Source organism: Mesocricetus auratus, unplaced genomic scaffold (genome assembly GCF_017639785.1).
Source record: "Mesocricetus auratus isolate SY011 unplaced genomic scaffold, BCM_Maur_2.0 Super-Scaffold_100027, whole genome shotgun sequence".
Taxonomy (NCBI): domain Eukaryota; kingdom Metazoa; phylum Chordata; class Mammalia; order Rodentia; family Cricetidae; genus Mesocricetus; species Mesocricetus auratus.
In genome coordinates this window covers 1541412-1565060 of record NW_024429208.1, presented here as the reverse complement: position 1 = coordinate 1565060, position 23649 = coordinate 1541412, and the positions used below count along the sequence as shown (strand labels likewise).

At 51.6% G+C, this 23649-nt stretch overlaps 2 protein-coding genes and 1 long non-coding RNA gene across 5 annotated transcripts; 2 read left to right on the top strand and 1 right to left on the bottom strand.

The window, feature by feature from the left end:
• Positions 1–2448: 2448 nt before the first annotated feature.
• CUNH6orf15 (chromosome unknown C6orf15 homolog) lies at positions 2449–3886 on the top strand. The gene is made up of 2 exons (XM_040732409.1): positions 2449–2606; positions 2788–3886. The coding sequence occupies exons 1-2, from the start codon at positions 2540–2542 to the stop codon at positions 3768–3770; spliced, it is 1050 nt and encodes a 349-aa protein (XP_040588343.1). The 5' UTR covers positions 2449–2539; the 3' UTR covers positions 3771–3886.
• Positions 3887–5945: 2059 nt separating this feature from the next.
• Positions 5946–15213, top strand: LOC110339608. Of its 3 annotated transcripts, none has more exons than XR_005871424.1 (3): positions 5946–5984; positions 10957–11032; positions 12848–14090. It is a non-coding gene; the product is annotated as an uncharacterized LOC110339608 (long non-coding RNA). The 3 variants fall into 3 exon arrangements; XR_005871425.1 differs by lacking the exons at positions 5946–5984; positions 12848–14090 and adding exons at positions 6680–7263; positions 14834–15213; XR_005871426.1 differs by lacking the exon at positions 5946–5984 and adding an exon at positions 6680–7263.
• A 171-nt stretch (positions 15214–15384) lies between these two features.
• Positions 15385–18694, bottom strand: LOC101834523 (protein B-Myc-like). The gene is given in 5 exon segments (XM_013126351.3): positions 15385–15599; positions 15602–15992; positions 16722–16797; positions 18156–18311; positions 18663–18694. Coding segments are annotated over 5 exon segments (870 nt in total).
• Between the last annotated feature and the right edge of the window lie 4955 nt (positions 18695–23649).

Below are 23649 nucleotides of genomic sequence, written 5' to 3'. Positions count from 1 at the left end.
CTTTTAATTTTTTTGCAGTGCTGGGGACTGAATTCTTGCATTCCAGGTAAGTGTTCTACTGCTGAGCTATTTAAAAAAATGAAAACACAAACCCCAACACCTCCCCCTAAAAAAACTTTAAAAAATACTTCTTTGTGGGTGCTTGGATACACCACTGACAATGAGTGTTTCTTATATTCCCCCTCCCCTTTTCCTAGATTTATAATGTGTGTGTATGAGTGGTTTTCCTCTATGCATTTATATGCACCATGTGCATGCCTGATGACCATAGACACCACAAGAGGGCATCAGACCTCATGGAACTGGAGTTAAGGGAGGTTGTTAACTGACACAGGCCTGATGGGAACCAAACCCTGGTCGTCTGCAAAAGCAACAATTACCCATAATGGCTGAGCCATCTTCCCAGTGCAGTTTCTTTTCTTTTCCCTTCCTTCCTTCCTTTCTTTTTTTAAAAAACTTTGTAGACTTTATTTTGTAGTGTTTTGTCTGCATATACGCCTGCAGGCCAGAAGAGGGCACCAGATCTCATTGCAGAGGTTTGTGAGCCACCATGTGGTTGCTGGGAATTGAGCACAGGTCCCCTGGAAGAGCAGCCGGTGCTCTTAACCTCTGAGCCATCTCTCCAGCCCCCCAGGCCCATTTCTTGTAGTCTTTGGATACGTCTGGCCACCTGCACTAGGCAGAATGGTGCCTCCACCCCAACGCCACCAAAGGTGTCACCTTCCTAATCCTTGGAATTTATATATATGTTAGGTTACTCGGCAAAGGGAAACAGGGCTCCTGATGCAGTTCAGGTTATTAGTCATCTGACCCTACCATAAAGGGATTATCCAGGATTATCCGGGTGGGTCCCATGTAAACACAGTGTTTAAAAATGTGGGCTTGGGAGGCAGAGGAGGAAGCCAGATGGTGCAGTGTGGGAAGAGGCTTGAAAGGTGGGGGAAGACAGCCGAAAGACCAGAAACACAGGTGGCCCTGGAAACTAGGGAAAGCCAGAAGTGGAGTGAGTGTCTCTAGAGAGACTAACAGGAGTCAGTCCCTCAGGTCCCTTGATTTTAACTCAGAAAGACCCGGTTTGGAATTTTGTTCTAAAAAAATGACAGCAGGGCTGGAGAGATGGGCTCAATGGTTAAGAGCACTGGCTGCTCTTGAGAGGACCGAGGTTCAGTTCCCAGCACTGATGTCAGGATCCTCACTACTGCCTGTAATTCCAGCTCTAGGAGTCTGCCACCCTCTTCTGGCCTCTCTGGGCATTACACTCACATGCACAGCTCCACACACAGGCTCGCGCGCACGCGCACACACATACACATACATAATTAAGAATAAAATATGGAGCTGGGTGGTGGTGGTCCACGCCTTTAATCCCAGCACTCAGGAGGCAGAGGCAGGGGACAGCCTGGTCTACAGAGCGAGTTCCAGAACAGCCAGGGCTACATGGAGAAAAACCTGTCTCAGGAAAAAAAAAAAAGACAAAAAACAAACAAACAAAACCAAAAGGAATAAAATAAGGGCTAGAGAGAATGAGCTGCTCTTCCAGAGGATCTAGAGGTCAACTCTCAGCACCCACATGATGGTTCACTAATGTCTGTAACTTCAGTCCCAGGGGGTCAGAAGCCCCCTTCTGACCTTGGAAGATACCAGGCACGCACACAAATGCATGCAGGAAGAACACTCAGACATGCGCAATAAATGCAACCAAAAGACAGTTTTAAAATCTTTTACAAGCTTGATTACAGGGGAAGCTTTGACAGCACAGCACTTGGGAGCCCAGCGGCAGGAGGACTAAAGTTTGAGTTCAGTCTCATAGTAAGACTCTGTCCAACTACGTCCACCCCAACCCCACTCCACAAAGAAATCAGACAAAGTAGGAAACCAACAAGCAAATGAAACAAAACGAGACGAAATGAAAACAAACGTACAATATAATATAACGTGTGTTGGGGATCGTTAGCTTGTAGGCTTTGTTACAGGGGCAGTGGAGAATTAATCTATCGAGTTATAAGGCTGGGGGGGCGGAAAATCCCGTTTCTTCAGACTAAGGGCTTCACTAGCAGCAGCACCTCAGATGGGGGAGCTTTTTGTCCCCCCACCCCAGGACACGCAGTTCGTCAGCATCCAGGAGGGGAAGATGTGCCCCCACGAGCAAGGGATGCTGGAGTGAATGATCTAGATTCCCAAAGGGGTCAGACCACGGAGTGTTGCTGATGTTGAGCGATGGCGAAGGCACCGGCATCCTAAGGCTTGGTGCAGAGACAAGCCAGGGCAGGGCTGCAACTAGGGGTGACCTGTGGACCAGAGCGCCTGGGTGAGGAAGGGGCAGGGAGGACAAGGAAGGGAGCCAGGTGAGGGAACACCCAGTTCCTCTGGGACATTCAAGTGACACCTGTTGCCACAGACCGAATCAAGAACGAGGGTGGAATGGGCAGATCTATTGTCTCTACAACCACTGGCCCAGCCTGTTTCTGCTGTCCCCCACCCCACCGACGGGATAAAGCCTGCTGTCTTGGAGCCCAGGGAGACGCTGGAGCTGAGCACGATGCAGGGCCTCGCGTGTGGGAGCCGGGCTCCCCTGGGCCTGCTCCTGGTCTGTCTGTCTCTGCCAGGTATGGAGGGCCCTGGGGTCCTTGGGAACCGGGATTACGGTTGCACTTGAGTCCCCAGGGAAGTGAGAAGCCGCAGTACAGAAAGGGGTTTTCAGGGAAGCGGGGCCAGGGAGTCAAAGGAGTAGCTGGTACCAAATCTGTCTCACGGATTCTTTATCTTCTTTTTTTCCCCCCCAATCAGGCCTCTTTGCACGGAGCATTGGGGCACCAGAAGAGAAAATCTCCCCACATGCGGGAAAACCTTCCTTCACCAGCCTCTTCAAGCTTGGGACGGCTGGCTTGGGACAGCCTCAGACCAAACCAGACCCAGCGACTAATGAACTACCAAGGGTTCTTCCAAGGCTCCCCGAATCCCCACCAGATGGCGCTCTACCTGAGGAGGGCTCAGAGGAGCCCAGCCAGCCTTTCTTCTGGGAGGGGTCCCCCCCCATGGAGTCCTGGTTCTACGAGGACCCTCAGCCAGGGATGGAGGCCGCTGCCAACGACCGCTCGGAGCAAGGACTTCCAGAAGCCCTGCCATACCTTTCCAGGGACAGTCCCGGACCTGTGGCTTTCTCTGCATCCGAGGCTTCCGGCCCCGAGGACTCAGAGCCTGATTCCAGCGCACTGAGAACGGAGGCAGAAGAAGCCTTTGCCCAGCACCCATTCTGGTTTCTCATCCGCAGATTGCTGCCTGGTTTTCCCTGGGGGATCCTAAGTCCCAATGTGCCTTGGGGAGGGGCGGGAACTGCGTGGGGAAGACGGCCCATGCCATACCCTTCTGGAATATGGGGTAGCAATAGTCAGCTACCAGGTACCAGCTTGGTGGGCAACAGTCGGTACCCTCTGGGGAGCTGGGGGGGCTATGGTCCATATCCTGCAGGAAGCTGGGGGGGTATTGGTTGGAATCCTGCAGGAAGCTGGGGGGGCAATGGTCCATATCCTGCAGGAAGCTGGGGAGGTAATAGTTGGAATCGGCTTCTTCCAGGAGTCCGACCCCCTCGTCCCAATCGCCTTCCCCCAGGAGTCCGACTCCCTCGTCCTAATCGCCTTCCCCCAGGAGTCCGACCCCCTCGTCCCAATCGCCTTCCCCCAGGAGTCCGACCCCCTCGTCCCAATCGCCTTCCCCCAGGAGTCCGACCTCCTGGTTCTTCTGGGAACATCCCAAACCTCAGTTTCCCGTGAGCTCAGCCGAAGCTCCGTCATGTTGGGTCACATGGTTTCCCTTTCTCGCCCCATTTTTTTTAATGCTTCCTCTGTTGACCTAAGCTGGTCGCCAATAAACACAAGCAGTTCTTGAATTTGATGTCTCTCTGTCTTTGTTTCTGGGAGTAATGCCGTGTGCCTGGGTCACCCTCATTCTCTAGCCATTCCTATCTCTCTAGGGTCCCCTGCAGAGCCCATCTTGTTGTCCCCATCTTTGGTGGAGAGAGATCAAATCCCAGGTATTTGAGGATGGGCCCCAGCTCGATGCTTTCACCCCCGTCCAGGGAGAGTTGGTTCCAGAATGGTCCTGGGAGGAGTTGAGAGTTCAGCTGTGACAGGGTGGGAGGCAGGAGGTCCTCCAAGTTGGCACCAGACCAGGAGGGACAAAAAAACAAAACAAACAAAAAACCTTTCACAGAACACAGGGCCAGGGAAGGTCAGACGGCCTACGCTCCTTATCTTTTATCCCCAGACGGTCTTGGAAGCGGAGGGGATGTTGATCTCCCTGACATGCATCACTTAGCCCTTTGTGCGCGGAGAGACACAGACTTTGAATGCTGAACAAACAGCAGTCCCGGATAAAGGGAGAGAGAAAAGAGAAAGCCGGGCCTCCGAGCCAGCAACCCCTGTTGCTTTGTTCCCGCGGGCTCACACGGCCCCTTCCTCTGGTTGAGCTGTTGTCTCTCCCTCCACCCTTTGGTTTTCCCAGGAGCTCAGCATCCGGTCCAGCAGGGCAGTGAAGGGGGTGGATCTCACCAGGGCGAAGACACAAGTCAGTGGGGACACACGGGACAGCGTTTCCTCCACTGTGAGGTTTACCCTCTGTGGTCCAGGTGTGCGGACCCTCGATACAGGCTGGCACCTCCCCAGATCCAGGAGGCTGGGCAGCTTGTAGAAGAGCAGCAGGTGGGGTCTGAGGGATGGGAGCCTCCTGTCCGAGTGGGACATACTCTCCTGGTGTCTGTGGTGAGAATTCCTTGTCAAAACACTTCCTCACGAACCCATCTTTCCCCTGACCGACCACGTCTCTTCCCTGTCGCCTCAGCTCAACTCTCTTCCCTCCATGGACTCTTACTTTTCTCAGTCCTAAGGTAAGACTGAGGGACTGGTTTTTTTGTCTCACCATGTGTCACAGGCTTAGTCTCCAGCCTGGCACCCTTAGGAGGCAGCCGAGGCTCTAAGAGGCAGGGCTTAGCAGGGAGGACGGCAGGTCTCTGGGGAGAGGTGCTGTGAAGTAAGACCATGGGAGTCTGCCCCCCTTTTCTCTTGGCTCCCTGGTTTTCGGGGGGCGGGGTTTGGTTCAAGGCACGCTCCCACCTGATGTGCTGCCTCGGGGTAACAAGCCCCGAGATGACAAGGGCATCCTTCAACACCGTGAGTTCAGCTAAAGCCTTTCCTCTGTAAGTCGGTTATCTCAGATGTATAGCTGCCTGCTAAGTCTCCGCAGAACCTGACCCAAGCGGCTGCCGCGCCCCTCCCGGAGCCCCATGAAACTGCCCTCGGCTCCTGCTGCTTTCCGCACACCTCATTATTTTGCCCTCGTTATTACCCGTGGCAGAAGCGTTTTACGATTCTTCCTCTCCAGCAGAGTCAGAGACATGAAGCAACTCACACAGGTCACGGATGACAGAGGCAGTGACTTCAGCCTCATCCATCCAGGGAGGGTTCCGATACAGACGCAATAAGCAGAAATGCCAATTAACTTTTAGTGTGTGTGTGTGTGTGTGTGTGTGTGCGCGCGCGCGCGCGTCTTCACAGACAAGGTATTTGTACACACGCCCTTCCAGCTAATCTTCCCAGAAATCCCCCTCAGGAAGGAGCTGCAGTGACCCTTGTACAGGGGAGATACTGATGCCCAAACAGGGTGGATTGAGGGGCTGCACACAGGACAGGCAACACCCAAGAGAAGGGGGGTGACTTTGATGGTGACTCCTAGAATCTGAGAATGCAACAGTAGAGGGTTCTGAGTAGCTGTAGTCAATCATGTCAGTGGGGTCTTTTTTTTTTTTTTTTTTGGTTTTTCGAGACAGGGTTTCTGTTGGGGAAGTCCTGTGCATTTGTCAATAAAGCACTGTCTGGCCAATAGGGAATCTAGATAGGAGGGACTAGGAGTCCAGAAGGACTCTGGGTAGGAGAAACACAAGAGAGCAAGATGTAACCGCCATGGGGTAGGAAGCCCGGAACTATTCTCCGGTAAGAGAAATACTTAGATTAACAATTATGGGGTAATTACTTAAATCAGAGCTAGCCAGTAAGAAACAAGCAAGGCCAACAGCTTCATAATTAATATAGCCTCCTGTGTGTTTATTTGGGACCGATGCGGCTCTAGAACCAGGCTGGCGGGAAGGCTCCTCTCAAAGAAAAAGCCTCCTTTACAGGTTTCTCTGTATTGTTTTGGAGGCTCTCCTGGAACTCGCTCTGTAGACCAGGCTGGCCTCGAACTCACAGAGATCTACCTGCTTCTGCCTCCCGAGTGCTGGCATTAAAGGCGTGCACCACCAACGCCCGGCTTCAGAGGGGTCTTAAAATTTCTTTACTTTTGAGTGTTTTACCTTCATGAAATGTGTGCACCACAAGTTGAGGCCGGAAGAAGGTGTTGGATGCCCTGGTGGTGGGGTTACCGTCTGTTTATTTGGCTCATACTTCCACAACACAATCCGTCACTGTACTGGCTGGTTTTGTGTGTGGACTCGACCCAAGCCAGAGTGGTCAGAGAGGAAGGAGCCTCAGCTGAGGAAATGCCTGTGTAAGCTCCAGCTGTAAGGCATCCTCTCATTTAGTGATCAATGAGGGAAAGCCCAGCCCGTGGTGGGTGGTGCCATCCCTGTTGGTCCAGCAAGCAAGGGAGGGCAAGCCAGTAAGCAGCCCTCTCCATGGCCTCTGCATCAGCTCCTGCCTCTGGGCTCCTGCTCTGCTTGAGTTCCTGTCCCGACTTCCTCCAGGGATGAACAGCAGTGCTGAAGTGTGAGCCTGATAAACCCTTTCCTCCCCAGCTCGCTCTTCAGTCAGAACAACCCAAACTAAGACAATCACGGAGGGAAGTCAGGGCAGGATCTAAAGCAGAGACCACGGAGGAGGGCTGCTCACCAGCTTGCTCTCCCTGGCTTGCTCAACCCAGGACCATCTGGTCAGGGCTGGCACCGGCCACAAGGGGCTGGGCCTTCCCACTTCAATCATTAATCAGTAAAATGCCCCCATAGACTTGCCTACCGGCTCATCTGTGACTACACCCCAACTCCCTGAGTGGTATACTTTAAACGGGACCTGAAGCTCCTGTTATCCACCGACCATCCCCAATCCTGAACCAAACAGGCCTTCGGGACCAAGACAACAGATTGCACCTGACTAATATTCCGGCGAGAAAGAATGTGGCCACACATTCCTGGTGTTTCTATAAGCTTCTTCTTGGAAGAAGAGAGAGCAGCAGAAGCAGACAGAGGGTTGCCCTCCCGGCTGAGGAACGGGAGCACATGTAGGTACTGGTCTACAGATAGGCAATACCGAAAAACGGACCGCTGGCGGCCATCCACTGACATGAGAGACGGGTGAAAACAGCCTGGCTGGAGGAAAGATGGCTAACCATCTGGGCCAGCGGGTCTCCTCACCTCTGGGCCAGTTGCCTTCTGATCTCAGCGCTGAAAGTGTCTGGTGACTGGGCTCTGTGACCTGGCACTGGCAGGAAATCACTAGACAATCCTCAGGCTGCTAGAGAATCGAGGTAGCCTTGTAAGGTAGTCGGTTCACGGTACACAGAGGGTGGGGGGAGCCACTATCCCCCGGGGCCTCTCGTTTGAGAGGACACCAGTGTGTAGACTAAGGGGGTACAAGACAGATCTGGGCCCCTGTGACACCTTTAACTCACTGATACCCTCCCAGACCCTATGAGGGCAGCCGTTTCCGAGAACTGGTCTCTCCAAAGCATTTCATGTAAGTAAGATCACACAAAACTTTATTGTCCGTTTGCATAGTGTTTTCCATGTGTCAGTACTTCATTCTTTTTTTGGTTTTTCGAGACAGGGTTTCTCTGTATTGCTTTGGAGGCTGTCCTGGAACTCGCTCTGTAGACCAGGCTGTCCTCGAATTCACAGAGACTCATCTGCCTCTGCCTCCCGAGTGCTGGCTTTATTTTTTTAAGATTCATTTATTTATTATGCATACAGTATTCTGCCTGCATGTATGTCGTCTGCAGGTCAGAAGAGGGCACCGGATCTCACTACAGATGGTTGTGAGCCACCATGTGGTTGCTGGGAATTGAACTCAGGACCTTTGGAAGAGCAGTCAGTGCTCCTAACCTCTGAGACATCTCTCCAGCCCCCGAGTGCTGGCTTTAAAGGCGTGCGCCACCAACACCGAATTTGCTGACTTAAATGTATGTATTGTGTCTTACTTAATTTTTTGTTTTTGTTTTTGAGGCGGGGTATCAAATTGCCCAGACTGGCCTCCCGCTAGCTATGCAGCTTCTAACTCTCAGCCCTCCTACCTCTACCTCCCAGTGCTCTAATATATATGTATGTATGTATGTATGTATATGTATATATCATAAAATATACATTCAATATATAGCATATATTATTTATATATACATATATATATTCTCTTAAAATGTTGCCAGGCATGATGGTCCATACCTTTAATACTAAAATTCAAGAGACAGAGGCAGATGGATTTCTATGAGTTCCAGATTACACAGTGAGACCTTGTCTCAAAATTTTTTAAAAAAATATTTTTTATGTTAGTGTGTGTGTGTGTGTGTCTGTCTGTCTGTCTGTCTGCTTACCACAGGCATGCAGGTGCCTGTGCTAGCCAGAAGAGGACATAAGATCTGCGAGAGTTGGGGTTATAAGCAGTTGTGAGTCCTCTGATGAGGGGCTACAGCTGACCTGGGACCCCTGGGACCTCCTGGGACCCCCTGGGACTCTGTGCATTCCCCGTTCTCAACTGCTGATCTTTCTTCTGACCCCACGTTTACTGTTTCAAACGATTTCTTGGGAATATTGAAGGGGCTGGGTGGGAATATGTGTGGGTGATGGAGGAGGTAGATGGGGTGCTCTTGGGAGCTCGGGCAGGGAAATGCCCCGTGTGTACTCAGAACAACTGAGGTGCCTGAAAACTTGCCAGGGGCCGACTCCGGCTGGGCAAGTCATGGGAGGAAATGACTCCTCAGATGTTTCTGTAGGGCCCGGCCTGGCGCATGCATGAGGGAGGCACCTTGTATAATTATTAAATTCGTTTCCTGTTTATATTCTTTTCACATGGGGATCATTGTGACTCCAGCCCGGAGCTTAGTCAGTCTCCTGCTTGTCTCTACCGGACAGGCTCTGTCACCTCCAGTCCTCCAAGCCATCCATCACATCACTCCCTGCTTAAAGGCCAGATGGCTGCAGATCCAGAGCTCACATAAAATGTCAGTCCTGAGCAGCCACCTGACCCTCTGGACCAGGCTGACCCTGCTCCTTATCCTCACCTTGGGCAGGCACGGCTGTCAGGAATGGCATTCAAGTGTTTGGTGAATCAGAATCGGTTTATGAACGCTGCAGGTACCTGCCCTCTGACCGGCCTGCTGATCTACCCTATGACCTGCCCTTAAAGCCGGGATCACTTCTCACCCTGCTCCTGCCATCTGCCCACCTCTTCCTCTGTCCGCCCACTAGATGCTGGCTCCAGAGGTTTCTAGTTCACAAATCCTGGGGAACCTTAGGGGAGTATGGAATAGAGGACAGAAGGAGGGAAAAGGGGACCAGAGGGGAAACTAAAGGAACTGAATTGTCCCTCGTGCCTTAAACAACATCAGCCCTGGGAAGACAGCTTATTGGGAAGCTGCCCGCTACACAAGTGAGCTCGATCTCCAGTGTAGGCGTTAGAAACTGAGGGTTGGGGCTGGAGACACGGCTCAGCAGATAAGAGCACTTGATAATTTTTTTGTTTGTTTGCTTTTCGAGACAGGGTTTTTCTGTGGCTTTGGAGGCTGTCCTGGAACTCACTCTGTAGACCAGGCTGGCCTCAAACTCACAGAGATCCCCCCCTGCCTCTGCCTCCTGAGTGCTGGGACTAAAGGCGTGCGCCACCCACACTCCGGCTGCACTTGCTGGTCTTTCAAAGGACCTGGATGTGGTTTCAGCATGCACACAGCAGCTCACTGCGATCTTTAACTCCACTTCCAGGAGATCCAACGTCCTCTTCTGGCATCCATGGGCACAAGCATGCACATGGTGCACATTCATGCATTCATTTAAAAAAAAAGATTTATTTATTATCTATACAGTGTTCTGCCTGCATGTATCCTTGCAGGTCAGAAGACGGCACCAGACTTCATTACGGATGGTTGTGAGCCACCATGTGGTTGCTGGGAATTGGACTCAGGACCCTGGGAAAAGCAGTCAGTGCTCTTAACCTTTGGGCCATCTCTCCAGTCCCCACATGGAATGCATTCACATGCATAATTAAAATAATGTTTTTTTTTTAATTTGGGCGTGATAGAGAATGGTTACAAACCCCAGTGCTGGTGACAATGGGGTCCCCCAGGGCTCACTGGCTGGCCACCCTGCTCCCGATCCCACTGAGAGAATACAAGGTGGATGGATAGTGCTGGAGAAGAAGGAACCATGTCTGAGGTTGCTTCTGGCCCTCATGCTCACACGCCTCTGCATGGGCATGCAAATATTAGCCTAGAATATCTTTGTAAAAAATTCGAGAGTAAGCCGGGCGTTAGTGGCGCACGCCTTTAATCCCAGCACTTGGGAGGCAGAGGCAGGCGGATCTCTGTGAGTTCGAGACCAGCCTGGACTACCAAGCGAGTTCCAAGACAGCCTCCAAAGCCACAGAGAAACCCTGTCTCGAAAAACCAAAAAAAAAAATTGAGAGTAACACTAATTAAGAGAGAGCAGGGGTCGTCAACTACTGGACAGGCTGGAGCTGACCATGGGAAGAGCAGGTAAATAAAGGTGTGTAGACCACAGGTTGGTCCTGGCCCCACCCCATTCCATTCAGAGGCCTGGGGGTAAGGCAGGGCCGGAGAGATCAAGAGAACCTGGCATCCTATACCGGGCAGACCCCACCTCTCTGGTCACTGACGGTCCATCTGTTCTAAGAGTCTGTTCGTGAATGGTTAGTCTGGTGGGGGAAGCGTTCCAGAGCTTTTCAACTTCTAACTTTGTTCTTTTTCAAGGACCATGCTGAGTGGCTCACAACCAGACCAGAACGACCAAACAAGACAAGCCCTTGCATCCGCCAGTGACTCACAGGTGAGTGTCCTGACCCGTGGCCACCTCCCCACGCTCATGCTGCCTTTCTCATGAGATTGAATAATTACAGCCTGGCTAATGTAACTGATGGACAGGCGTAGGCTCTCTCCACCTCAGTTTCCTTATCTGCGAAACGGGGATAGTCAGAGCTCCCCCGGAACAGGACTGCTGGGATGAAGCCACCCGACATTCACACGTTAGATGCCCTGCCCAGCACTGTGTCACACCGGCTGTAGATGTTAAAACAAGGCTCGTGTAAATGGTCCTGTGCTCTTTTGCAGGCCTGGGATTTAATAAGACCTGGTTGAGATGACTCCCCAAATACCCCCCCTCTCTGACTTTGACTTCATGGTCATCATTTGGGGGTCTGATTGGCAGTTAGCCTTTCCTAGGCAGCTGCACCCTGGACTATGGGCAAGAACATTTTACCTTGGGTAGCTAAGTGGCCAGGCACTGGAGACCCAGCAACAGTCCTGAGTTCGATTCAGTTTCTTTTCTGGGTGTGGAGGTGAGTCCACACAGCTACTGAACGGTAGAGGCTCCCACACACGGTGTAGCCCTTTGACTTTAGCAGGTCATGGCATGGATGCAAGTGTAGTCCTTGACTGGTAGCCGGTGAGACAAGCTGCCCCCCCCCAGGGTGTGGTAAACTACAATAAAAAAAAAAATCACCTGTCATCCCGGGAACCGCCACAGGAGGGCAGGCTCTGCCTGTAGACGATGGCACCATGCGCTGACAGCCTGGGTATCCAGAGCTCCGGCTTGTGAGCCCAGAGATTCAAAGTGAATAGTCGTTGGTCTCCCCCTCTTCCCATTCTCTCCCTCATGAGTTCGTGGTCTCTTCCAGGCCTCTCATGGACACAGCTTCTTTCCTATAAGTCACTCCCAAATGAAGCCTAAATCCCCCTGTTACCTTCCCTTCCCCCCAAGAAAAAAAATCCAACACTTTGGCTCTTTGTGAATCAAATAGCCATTCAGACCTCTCCTTCGGGCTAGAGAGGGATAAATAACTCAATTTTCACTCCTGCAGACTTTGTATTTCTTTCTTTGCTTCCCATCGTCAAAACCGTCACGAGAAAAGGGGTCTATAGAGCAAAATACCGAGGTTCACGACATAGAAGTGTCTGGAATCCGAGCCTCGGTATTTCAGGCAGCGTCTGTTGGTGTTCCCCACGGCTTGCGCAGCGAGGGCACGCTGTATGCTCAGACCACGGTGGGCACGCTGTGTGCTCGGACCAAGGCTGCGATGGAGTGGCAGCAGGCAGCACAGGCTGCAAACACCCGCGCTCGTTAGGTCTTCGATTTTGCATTTATCTTGGTGCATTCAGAAACCTTCTATTGCTGAAAATGTTCGTGACCCCCAGGTTCTGTTAGACGATCCCTGATTTGAGCCCAGAACCATCGCCCTTGGAGAAGGCATGGTGCCGCTCCTACCACGGGGTGGCGCTGTCGCACCTTTCAAGGGGTGAGACCGCATCACCTCCTCCCACTTTTAAAGGGTTATAGGGTTGGTTGGTTGTGTTGGCGCACACCTTTCATCCCAGCACTCAGGAGGCAGAGGCAGGAGGATCTCTCTGCGAGTTCGAGGCCAGCCTGGTCTATAGTGAGTTCTAGGACAACCAGGGCTGTATAGAGAGAACCTGTCTTAAAAAGAAAAAGGGGGCGGGGATAGAATGGACCAGTCATGCCCTGTGCTTAGTAAAACCACTGTATCTTAGGAAAGATCTAGAAACAGACCGTCGGTCAGTCGGTATTTGTTCTGTGGATCCCTCGGGCTCTAACGGGGGCTGTACCCCTGCTTCTCTCCTTGTCCAGTCTCCTGATTAACACGTGAGGGCACTGCCTGAACTCTCCAGATCATGGCCATCTCTCCACCCTGCGTCCCCATCCCTCATGCTTGGGACGGAGCCCGGAGCCTTGTGCCCACACCAGCAGATAAGAGTGTGCCCTGTGGAAGGTCAGAGTGGGGAGCTGGGAGCAGCCTGGATCCCAGGTTTTTGCAAGAGACAGCGATGGGCCCACCGTGTATTAGGTATGGACTCTGCCAGTAACAGGAAATGTGAGGACTCAGAGTCATATAAACCATTAAATGTACTACAGTCCACCTTTCCTACCGGAACGGCTACGATGCCACCACACCCTGAGCCTAGGACCTCCCCCTTTCCCTCACAGCTATCACTATTGACAGGCACAGATCTCTTTCTGGAATTTCTCTCAGCTGAAGGGTTCACTATCTCTCAAGACGCCTGCCTTCTGGAACAGCCTCAGCTGGGGTGTCCGTCACCCATGTTTCCTCAGCTCTCAGAAGGGCACGGATGGATGGCAGGGGGCTGGTAGACAGCTTCTGGATTTAGGAGCGTCTATGCTTTCTCATCCTCAAGGAATGATCTGACTCTGGGAGTGTATAGAAAACTTAACAGAGAGGTGGCTCAGGGGTTAAGAGTGCTTCCTGCTCTTCCAGTCGACCTAGCTTTGTGTTTCAGCACACATGTTGGGCAGCCTACGTACGTGTACCTATAACTCCAACTCCAAGGGATACAACACCCTCTTCTGGCCTCCCCAGGCACCTGCAGTCACGTGCACATACCCACCTCTCATGCACATAAGTAAAAAAGTAAATATATATAAAAAAAAGCAATGTTGACTTCATGAGTAATTAAAAAAATACAGAGAGGTGTCGTCTGTGTGCACAGAGCTCTGGGAACTCACGCCCAAGCCATTAGAGAGTCCCAAATCCCAAGAGCAGCTGTCTTTCTGTTGGACTCTGTCCAAGACTCAGGGGGACACACAACACACTGAGTCCCAGGGCACAGAGCACACAGCGGCTCCATCTGAAGAAGGCTCACTAAGTCTTAGGTTTCTGGAAGGGTGGTGGAAATCAGGAGATAACCAGACAAAACCGTGGAGAAGATAGGGCTCGGAAAACCACACGATGGTCCGAGTGTGTGGACTGCACCGCGCTCAGCTCTAGACAGGAGGGAAGTGTGAGTGGAGACACACTACAGTGCACTGGACACGGAGCTGAGAGGCTCATGTCTCCCAGAAGCGTCGCCTGATACATTTGTTTTCTGTAGTTTTTTTTTTTTTTTTTTTTTTTTGTTTTGTTTTTGGTTTTTTTGAGGCAGGGTTTCTCTGTAGCTTTGGAGACTGACCTGGACCAGGCTGGCCTCAAACTCACAGGGATCTGCCTGCTTCTGCCTCCCGAGTGCTGGAATTAAAGGCGTGCACCACCACTGCCTGGCTGTTTACATATTTTTAAAAGGTTTACTTTGATTTTTAAATTTTGTGGTTATCTGTGTACACAAGTGCAGGTGCTGATTATGGCCACAAGAGGGCACCAGACCCCCAGAAATCGAGTTGTTCTTGCCGGTTTTGAATTGCTGAGAATTAACTGAACTCAGATCCTCTGGAAGAGCATCAAGTGCTCTTAACCACTGAGCCATCTCTCCAGTCTTGATTTCCTTTTTTAAATTTAGTACAATTCTTTGGTGCCTTAATGCAATCAATTCCTAAGAGAATTCTACAAGTCTCGAGTGGAAGCCACACCACGCATTCGCCAGGCAGACCTAAACCCGTCACCCCCCCTTTGTCTTATTTATTTATTTATTTATTTATTTATTTATTTATTTATTTATTTATGTAATTCAGGACCCACTGAAAGCGATCCTCCTGCCTCAGTCTGTCAGGTGCTGGTTTATAGGCATGAGCAACCACACCTGGTTCTATTTCATCCCTTTAATCAATCTGTCAGTCATCTCGTGCTCCTGAAGCCATGCAAGGATTTTGTTTTTTCTTCTCCAGTTTTGGCCCAAACTCTGACTCCATCTGGCCCTGCTGGCCTCGGGACATGTCTCCAGCGTGTGCTGAGGCTTCTGTCCCTCGCATTCCACGGACTTCTGAGTGAGAGCGGCAAGAGAGGAGTTTGAGTCATGGAGAAAATAACTTTATTCTTACTGTGCTTGATTAACTATTATTATTGGATCTCATACAACTGATGTTTTATTTAAGTTGTTTACATCTCAGGGTCCAGCTGACACTGGAACATTGATAGACTTTAAGATTCATTTAGTAAACAAATACAAGTCTGTTAAGGTGGGTAAGGAAGGATGGCAAGCTTTAAAAAGGAAAGGGGGGGTGGGGAGCCGGGCGTTGGTGGCGCACGCCTTTAGTCCCAGCACTCGGGAGGCAGAGGCAGGCGGATCTCTGTGAGTTCGAGGCCAGTCTTGTCCACAGAGCGAGTTCCAGGACAGCCTCCAAAACAATACAGAGAAACCCTGTCTCGAAACACACACACAGGGGAGGGAGGGGGTTCTTTTATGCCCAGAATTTGAGGCAGTTAATGCGGATGAAGCTTACAATCCAAAGATCCAGTGCGCTGCGCTCAGGGCTTGCAAGTGCATGCAGTCTGGAGGACTCGCAGGCTCAGCGTGCGCAGCCGGGCTCGCTCTGGCGCCTTCTTTGCGCACAGTCTGGTAGGGGTCCAGCTCGGAGACCAGCTTGGCGGAGGCCGAGAAGGCATTCCAAAACATGCAGTCCTGCAGGACAGTGTTCTTCACCAACGTCTCCGGTCGCAGACGAAGCTGTGCCTCACTGAGTCTCCTCCTGGCAGCTCGGGCACCATCTCCAACAGGTCTGTGGGGAATAAGCTGTCATCGTTGTGTTCCCAGAGGGAGAAAGACGCAGTGACCGCCTCGCTGGGAGGTGAGTACAGCCCGGCATGGCCCAGGGATGGGCGCAGTGTGGACAGCAGCTCGAACTCCTTCCAGGTGTCCTCGCTGGGCGCGGGCGGCTGCTGGCTCACCTCCCCCTCCCCATCGTCGCACATGAGGTGTGGCTGCACCGAGCCGTAGTCCAGGTCCCGGTGGCCGCTGGCAAGGCTCACGTGGAGGGGCTTGGTCGCTGCTGTGCGTTTGAGGGTCACACCGAGGGGCGCAGAGCTCGACTGATTATTTTTGAGGCACTATAACAATATATTTTACATGAGTTGAGAAGATTGTGGGCAACCTATTCATTATTAGTAAGCAAACTTCAGCGGGGTGGTGGTGGCGCACACCTTTGATTCCAGCACTCGGGAGGCAGAGACAGCCAGGGCTACACAGAGAAACCCTGTGCCAAAAATCAAAAACAACAATAATTATTCATGTAGAGCAGTCCTAATTCAAATATGAAGTCTGGCTTTTTTGTTTTTCGAGTCAGGGTTTCTCTATGGCTTTGGAGGCTGCCCTGGAACTCACTCTGTAGACCAGGCTGGCCTCAAACTCACAGAGATCCGCCTGCCTCTGCCTCCCAAGTGCTGGGATTAAAGGCTTGCACATCTACAGCCTGGCCCCATAATTTTAATCCCGGCATTCAAGGAAGCATTAATAAATTACAAAATTTCCACCCCCTGTCTGTGCTTTTCAGAGAAAGACCCTGGTTTTACATATGATTAAATAAACTATGTGATTTTGTGATTCGGAGTGCTAGTTTCAGAAAACCAAGTAAAACACACCAAATTCTTCCACGGCTGGGGAAGAACAGGCCTGCTGAGCCGACTCTCCAGCCTCACACCAAGTTTTCTTAAATTTGTGTTTCCAAACCTTGCTTTTCATCGTTATCAACTCTCATCACCTGGCTCTGATTACAGTCTTTCAACTTGGAATCTTCTGACAGCTGTGTCCTCCGCAGCCATCGCAATACCGAGCGTTACCAGCAGAGGGCGCGGGAGGGCGGCGCTGCCGGTCAGCGCAGCCACACTCAAGGGTCTCGGTCCCAGGTGCTTTGCGCTAAGGGCACGCGTTCCACCGACGCGCTGGCCCAGACAGGGACTCGAGTGCCTCGGGCCTTGCGTGCAGTAAGTGGCCTCCCGCTGCCCCTCTCCCTCCAGCACTCCGCCTCACCCGCCCCGAGACTGTGGCCCCAGCTTAGAAGCCATGTAGTCCCACTTGCAGAAGTGAGTGGCATCGCCTTCCAAATTCGCCTTTCTGTGGGTCCTCTTGCTCAGCACCGGGAAGGAAGGTTTCTGGGTTCACCTTGCGTCATGGTTGGCTCCTGTCTGATTGTGTCTTGGGTCCTTGGCGTTTGTTAGGCTGATTTTTTGGATTTGGGGTTTGTTTATTTTTAGATGTTTATTTTTATTTTATGTGCTTTGTCTGCTTATATGTACGAAAATCACTTGTGTGCCTGGTGTCCGAGGAGGGCTGAAGAGGTTCACAGAGCATTGGAACTGTGGTTACCGACACTTGTGAGCCTCCTTGTGGGTCCTCCGGAAGTGCTCTGTGTGTGTGTGTGTGCGCGCGCGTGTTGTCCAAGCACACGTGTAGGAATCGGTTCTCTCTTGGTGGTTAGCAAACACTTTTTTTTTTTTGGTTTATCGAGACAGGGTTTCTCTGTATTATTTTGGAGACGTCCTGGAACTCACTCTGTAGACCAGGCTGGCCTCCAACTCACAGAGATCCACCTGCCTCTGCCTCCCAAGTGCTGGGATTAAAGGCGTGCGCCACCAACGCCCGGCTAGCAAACACCTTTACCAGCTGAGACATCTCCCCAGCCCCAGGTTTGGGGGGTTCTTGGGAAATTCTCCAGGTAGCCCAGGCAGGCCTCCGGCTCACTGTGGAGCTGAAGATGATCTCGAACTCCTGTCGGTCCTGCCTCTACCTCTTCGGTGCTGGGACTACATGCGTGTGCTACCCTGCCTGCTTGGCGGCTGGCATCTTCAGTTGAGGTCTGGATGTGGTCCCTCCGGGGGCTTCCCTGCATTGCAGTGGGTGGAACTGTTTCTGCAGAAGACACAGTTCATATTCAGTCTCCATTGAGGTGGAGGAGAAAATCCTTCATAACTAGGGATTCTATTTGTTTGTTTATTTATTTTTGAGGCAAGATCTCGCTTTGCAACACAAACTGGCCTGGAACTTGCTATGTAGACCAGGTTAGCCTCAGACTTCCAGGAATCCTCCTGCTTCGGCCTTCCAAATTCTGAGAATACGGACATACGTCCGTCACTCGACAGTCATAACTTTATGTAAGAAAAACGCTAAGCACATCTTAAGATCTAAAGAGACCCAAAAAAGGACAAAACGGGGTGCCACAGCGGAGGAAGGCTGGGGTAAACCGAGGCAGAGGACGGGCTACTCAGTAACGTTACCTTGAAGGAAGGCTATGGCCGGGCTCGAACACCGACTCAGAGAAACTGGCCTGCGGAGGCGTGGCTGAGCTGGTGTGACGAAGCCCTGCACCATCGATTAAGTCACCAGCTGCCGCCAGTGGCGTCAACGGAGGCCGCACAGCTGGAGGTCTTTGCCTGTGCCAGGGAAGGGTGAAAAAAATGAAGGAGGAAGCCTAAGCCCTGGGCCTGCTCTTCTCCTCAGAGGAGCCTTCCGTAGGAGTGTGTCTGAAGCAAGCAGTAGCCCGGTCCCCGTTGGAAGCCCTCGCTGCCGGCTTTGTCTCTGCAGAGGGTATTTATCCCTGCGTTAGACTTCCTGGGCCAGGTCTGGTTGCCCTGTTCTCAGGACAGCCTGGGGAGAGCTGAGAAGAGCCTGGGGTGGGGGTGGGGTGGGGGGGTGTTGGAAACCGGCTTTTAACTTAACCTTAAATAATTTTCAGTGTGGTTGCCAGGATCTCCTTGGCGGGCTTCAGAGAGCAAACCGATCACCGGGGTGGAATGCAGGGGTCCCCCGGGGCCATGTGGTATCAGGCAGGGGGTGGGCTTCTCACAACTCAGCCAACTAGGCCCAGGCACTCTAGACTCCTCCCCCTTTCGGAGGACTCTCCTGTCCCCATCCCCGCTGAGGAAGTCACCGCTTGTAGGATTTCCCTCGGACCGTCTTATCGGCTAAGGCCGCTGCCCACTCTGTCCTGTGTTAACTGCGTGGTTTTGTGCCCATTTCGTCAAAGGGGACAGACTCACACTACCTGAAGAGAAGCCTGGGTGTCCACTTAACACCTGTACAGGCTTCATCTTTGCCTCTTCCAACTCATTTTTTAAAAAGATTTATTTATTTATTATGAATACAACATCCTGCCTCCATGTATGTCTGCACTCCAGAAGAGGGCACCAGATCTCATCACAGATGGTTGTGATCCACCATGTGGTTGCTGGGAATTGAACTCAGGACCTCTGGAAGAGCAGTCAGTGCTCTTAACCTCTGAGCCATCTCTCCAGCCCTCTAACTCATTTTTTTTTTCTCTTTTTGAGACAGGATTATACTGTGTAGCTCAGGCTAGCCTCAAACTCAAGGCGATCCTCCTGCCTCCGCTTCCCAAGGGCTGAGGTACAGATTTTCACCAGCATACTCAGTGTCTTTCACCAGCATATTCAGTGTCTTGACGTTAAAAAAAAGACACCATCGTACTCAAAGTGTCTATTGTTTATTTTTATCTTTCCTGTGCATTGCGGTGTCTGTGCGGATCTGGGACCCACTGGGACTGGGGTTACAGACGGGTGTGAGCCGCCATATGGGTGCTGGGAATCGAGCCACCAAGCCGTCACTTTAGTCCCCGTGCTCCTGAGGATTGTTTAAAAATATATTTATTTTTAGCCGGGCGTTGGTGGCGCACGCCTTTAGTCCCAGCACTCGGGAGGCAGAGGCAGGAGGATCTCTGTGAGTTCAAGGTCAGCCTGGTCCACAGAGTGAGTTCCAGGACAGCCTCCAAAGCCATAGAGAAACCCTGTCTCGAAAAACCAATATATATATATGTATATATATTTATTTATTTATAGAAGATATTTATTTATAGAAGATATACGTGCGTTCTTGCGTGTGGGTATGTACGTGAGGGTGCAGCGCCCTTGGGGGCCAGAGGAGGGCATCAGATCGCCTGGAACTGGAGTTGCAGGTGGCTGGGATCCATCCCTGAAGGCTCTGCATGCGTGGCTACTGAGCCTTTCCCCAGCTCCCGGCCTGTGTGTATCAGATCCAAACCAAAAGCAAACACTATCAGAGGAGTGTTGGCGTGGGTTACACAGGAATCAGGAGGCTGCTCTCAGGATGTCTCTGGGAAAGAAATACTTACTGGATTTGTTTTGAGACAGGGTGCCATGTTGTTTTGAGACAGGGTGCCATGTAGACCAGGCTGGCCTTGGAGTCATAGGTATCTAAGGTTGGCATCATTCCCCGCTTCTCTGGTCTCTGTCACCCAAGAGCTGGATTGCAATCATGTGTCACCATACTAGGTTTATGCAGCGCTGGGTTTCAAACCCAGGGCCTGTGTGTGCTAGGCAAGCGCCCTACCAACTGGGCTACATCTGCGGCCCTTAAAGCTTGTTCCTGGCACACTTGTCATCCCAGCATGAGAAAGACCGAGGCAGGAGGTATACAGCGTTTTGCCTGCATGTGTGCCTGCAGGCCAGAAGAGGGCGCCAGATCTCATTACAGATGGTTGTGAGCCACCTTGTGGTTGCTGGGAGTTGAACTCACAACCTCTGGAAGAGGGGCCAGTGCTCTTAACCTCTGAGCCATCTCTCCAGCCCAGGATTGTGAGTTTTGAACCCAGCCTGGGCTACACAGAGAGACCTCATCTCAAAGCAAGAAAGCCGCAGATCTCTGCCCCCAACTTGGGTTTGCCTATGGGTTCTCCTGAGTTCCCATTCCCTACAGCTGGTGACTCAGCAGCAACTCCCTCCTGTGGAGGAGACCCTCCCTCCCTCCCTCCCTCCGTCCCTCTCTCCATCCCTTCCTCCCTCCCTCCATCCCTCCCTCCCTCCGAGCTTTCTTACCCCTCCAGGCCCAGGGATCAGCTTCTCTCTGTCCAGGCTGTTCACACCCTTGGGTGGCCATGGCAGGCAGGGTTAGCTTGCTTTCTAGCATGACTCCTCCCTGCTTAACCAGAAACACACAGCCTTGGTCCTGAAAATGTGGGGACTACAGACCCCCACCCAGCTTCTCCTGCACCTCAACCCCAGGGTGGAAAACCAGCCTGACTTCAGCTCAGGTCTGTAGGTATGCATCGATGTCATCCACCGAGGAGCTGCATTTTAAATGTTTAAATTAATATAATTAATAGAGGGCTGGAGAGATGGCCCAGAGGTTAAGAGCACTGCCTGTTCTTCCAGAGGTCCTGAGTTCAATTCCCAGCAACCACATGGTGGCTCACAGCCACCTTGAATAAGATCTGGTGCCCCCTTCTAGCATGCAGGCAGAAGGCTGTATACATAATAAATAAATAAAATATTTAAAAAATTAATATATATAATGATCTTATTCTGGATTAGATGTTTATGTATAGAAAAAGATACTGCCTAATACCTGTGGGTATCAAGAAAAAGTCTTCAGTGTTCTTGATCCAAGGACAGAGATGGGACCTTGTTTGCCATGAAAACCATAGCCACAGGTACTTTGTTTGCTTGTTTTTGGGACAAGATCTCACTATGTAGTCCTGGTTGTCTTGGAACTTGCTATGGAGACCAGGCTGACCTCAAGCTCGTGGATATTCTCCTGCCTCTGCCTCCCAAGTGCTGGGATTAAGGACTTTTTTTTAATTATTTTTTTCACTTTTTAAAATTTAAATTAGAAACAAGCTTGCTTCACATGTCAATCCCAGCTCCCTCTTCTTCCCCTTAAAATTTATTTTATGTTTATTGGTGTTTTGCCTGTATAAGGATGTTGGGTCCCTTAGAACTGTTGTTACAGACAGTTGTGAGCCAACATGAGGATGCTGGGAACTGAACCCAGGTCCTCTGGAAGAGCGGTCAGTGCTCTTAACAGCTGAGCCATCTCTCCAGCCCCGGGGTTAAGGGCATTCGTCACTATGCCTGGCTACGTTACTGTCCTGTATATTTTTTTTTTGCTTGTTTGTTTTTGTTTGTTTGTTTTATGTGCATTGGTGTTTTGACTGTATGTCTATGTGAGTGTGTCAGATCTTGGAGTTAGGGACAGTTGTGAGCTGCCATGTGGGTGCTGGGAACTGAACCTGGGGCCTCTGGAAGAGCAGCCAGTGCTCCTAACTGCAGACTGCTGAGCCATCTCTCCAGCCCCTCCTTTGCTTTTTGACTGCCGCTGTATTTTATTTGAAAGACCTCATTGGGAGAAAAAAAACATCCTTAGGCCAAGTGGTGGTGGCGCACGCCTTTAGTCCCAGCACTCGGGAAGCAGAGGCAGGCGGATCTCTGTGGGTTCGAGGCCAGCCTGGTCTACAAGAGCTACACAGAGAAACCCTGTCTGGAAAAACAAAAACACCAACAACGAAATAGCTCAGCCAGGAGCTGGGTGGAGCAAGCAAGACTGGACCATATCCATCGATAGCTAACCTGGAGCTGAGTGACTAACCCCGCAAAGGAGCCCAGCTACAGGAGGACGCTGGTGTTCCCATACCTTACCTGGTCTCTGTTTTCACTCCGCCACGGCTCGTCAGAGAACCACTGTTAGTGTGGCAAAGGTCATCAAGAAACCCCGCAGTCAAACAGGTGTCCTGCCGCACACCTGCAATCCCAGCACGCGGAAGGCAGGGGCAAGAGGATCGGGAGTTCAGAGCCATCCCCGGGGATCTACAGAGTTCCAGGCCGGGCCTGAGCTACGTTCAACCCTGTCAAAACAAACAAGCAAAAATCAGAACGCGAAGCAGTACGAGAAACCCTGCAGTAGGCTGGTGGGGTGGCTCAGTGGGCAAAGACACTTGGTTGCGGCCAAGCCTGAAGACTCAAGTTCGAGAGTTCAAGCCCCAGGATCCCCCCCCCCAGGGGGGGTTGGGGGTGGAAGGAGAGAACCGGTTCCTGCGTGACAAAAGCAGCTCTCTTGAACCCTGCCTGCTGCCGCCGGTCAGTGCAGAGGTTAGTGCCTCCTAAGGTATGCAGAAGGAGTGAGCCACCAAAGGGTGTTACTGCTGTGAGTGAGGAGGTGAGGCCCCCGGGGTCAAGTGACTCACCAAGCCACTTATCGCATTCTGTGGGCTATAAAAACACGATTATTTTCACATTTGACAGCTTCCAAGTGGAGATATGTCAGCACCGTGTCCTAGCCTGATTAATTGCTCTCCTTTCTTGGTGGTGCGTGCAAGGGTAGTCAGTCAGTGTTAAGTCCACTATAGCCCAGTGGACGCGTGCTGTGCCTGCAGGCCACCCAGCGCTGTCAAGGGGGGAGCTGGGGTGTGACAGGGAGCTTGGGGGCTTCTATTTGAGCCACTTCCCCCTGAAGTAGTCCTTGCTAACAAATCCTGTTAATAAAACCTTGGAGAGGTGCTGATCCCTGGACCACTCACTACCCAGTTATTGCCACTAGGGGGCTCCTGAGCACGCGTCGTCTGGGGTTTGCAGGCGGTCTTAATTGCCTCGTTCGGCCCGGCCTTTGTTGCAGTGGATACTGTTTCCATGGTTAACTTGACTGTCGTGGCGTGTTTTCCCTCCATTATTTATTTTTTGCATGCTGAGCATATATTCAGACGAAATCTTTATCAGTGTCAGTCTAACAACTTTATCTCCTGTTTTTATCAACCACAACGTCCCTTGAACTTGACTCAGCTGGCCACTCTCTAAACAGTCCGCAGCTCTGTGGTGCTGCCTTTCACGGAGTGGAGCAGCAGCGGCAGCAGCAGGCAGCTTAACGCCCAGAGTGAATACTGACGGCAACCGGAAAGAATGGGTCTGTCGTCCCAGTGAGAGGAAGTCTCCTGGCCCATGGGGGCGCATCTGCAGCTCCTGGTGGGCG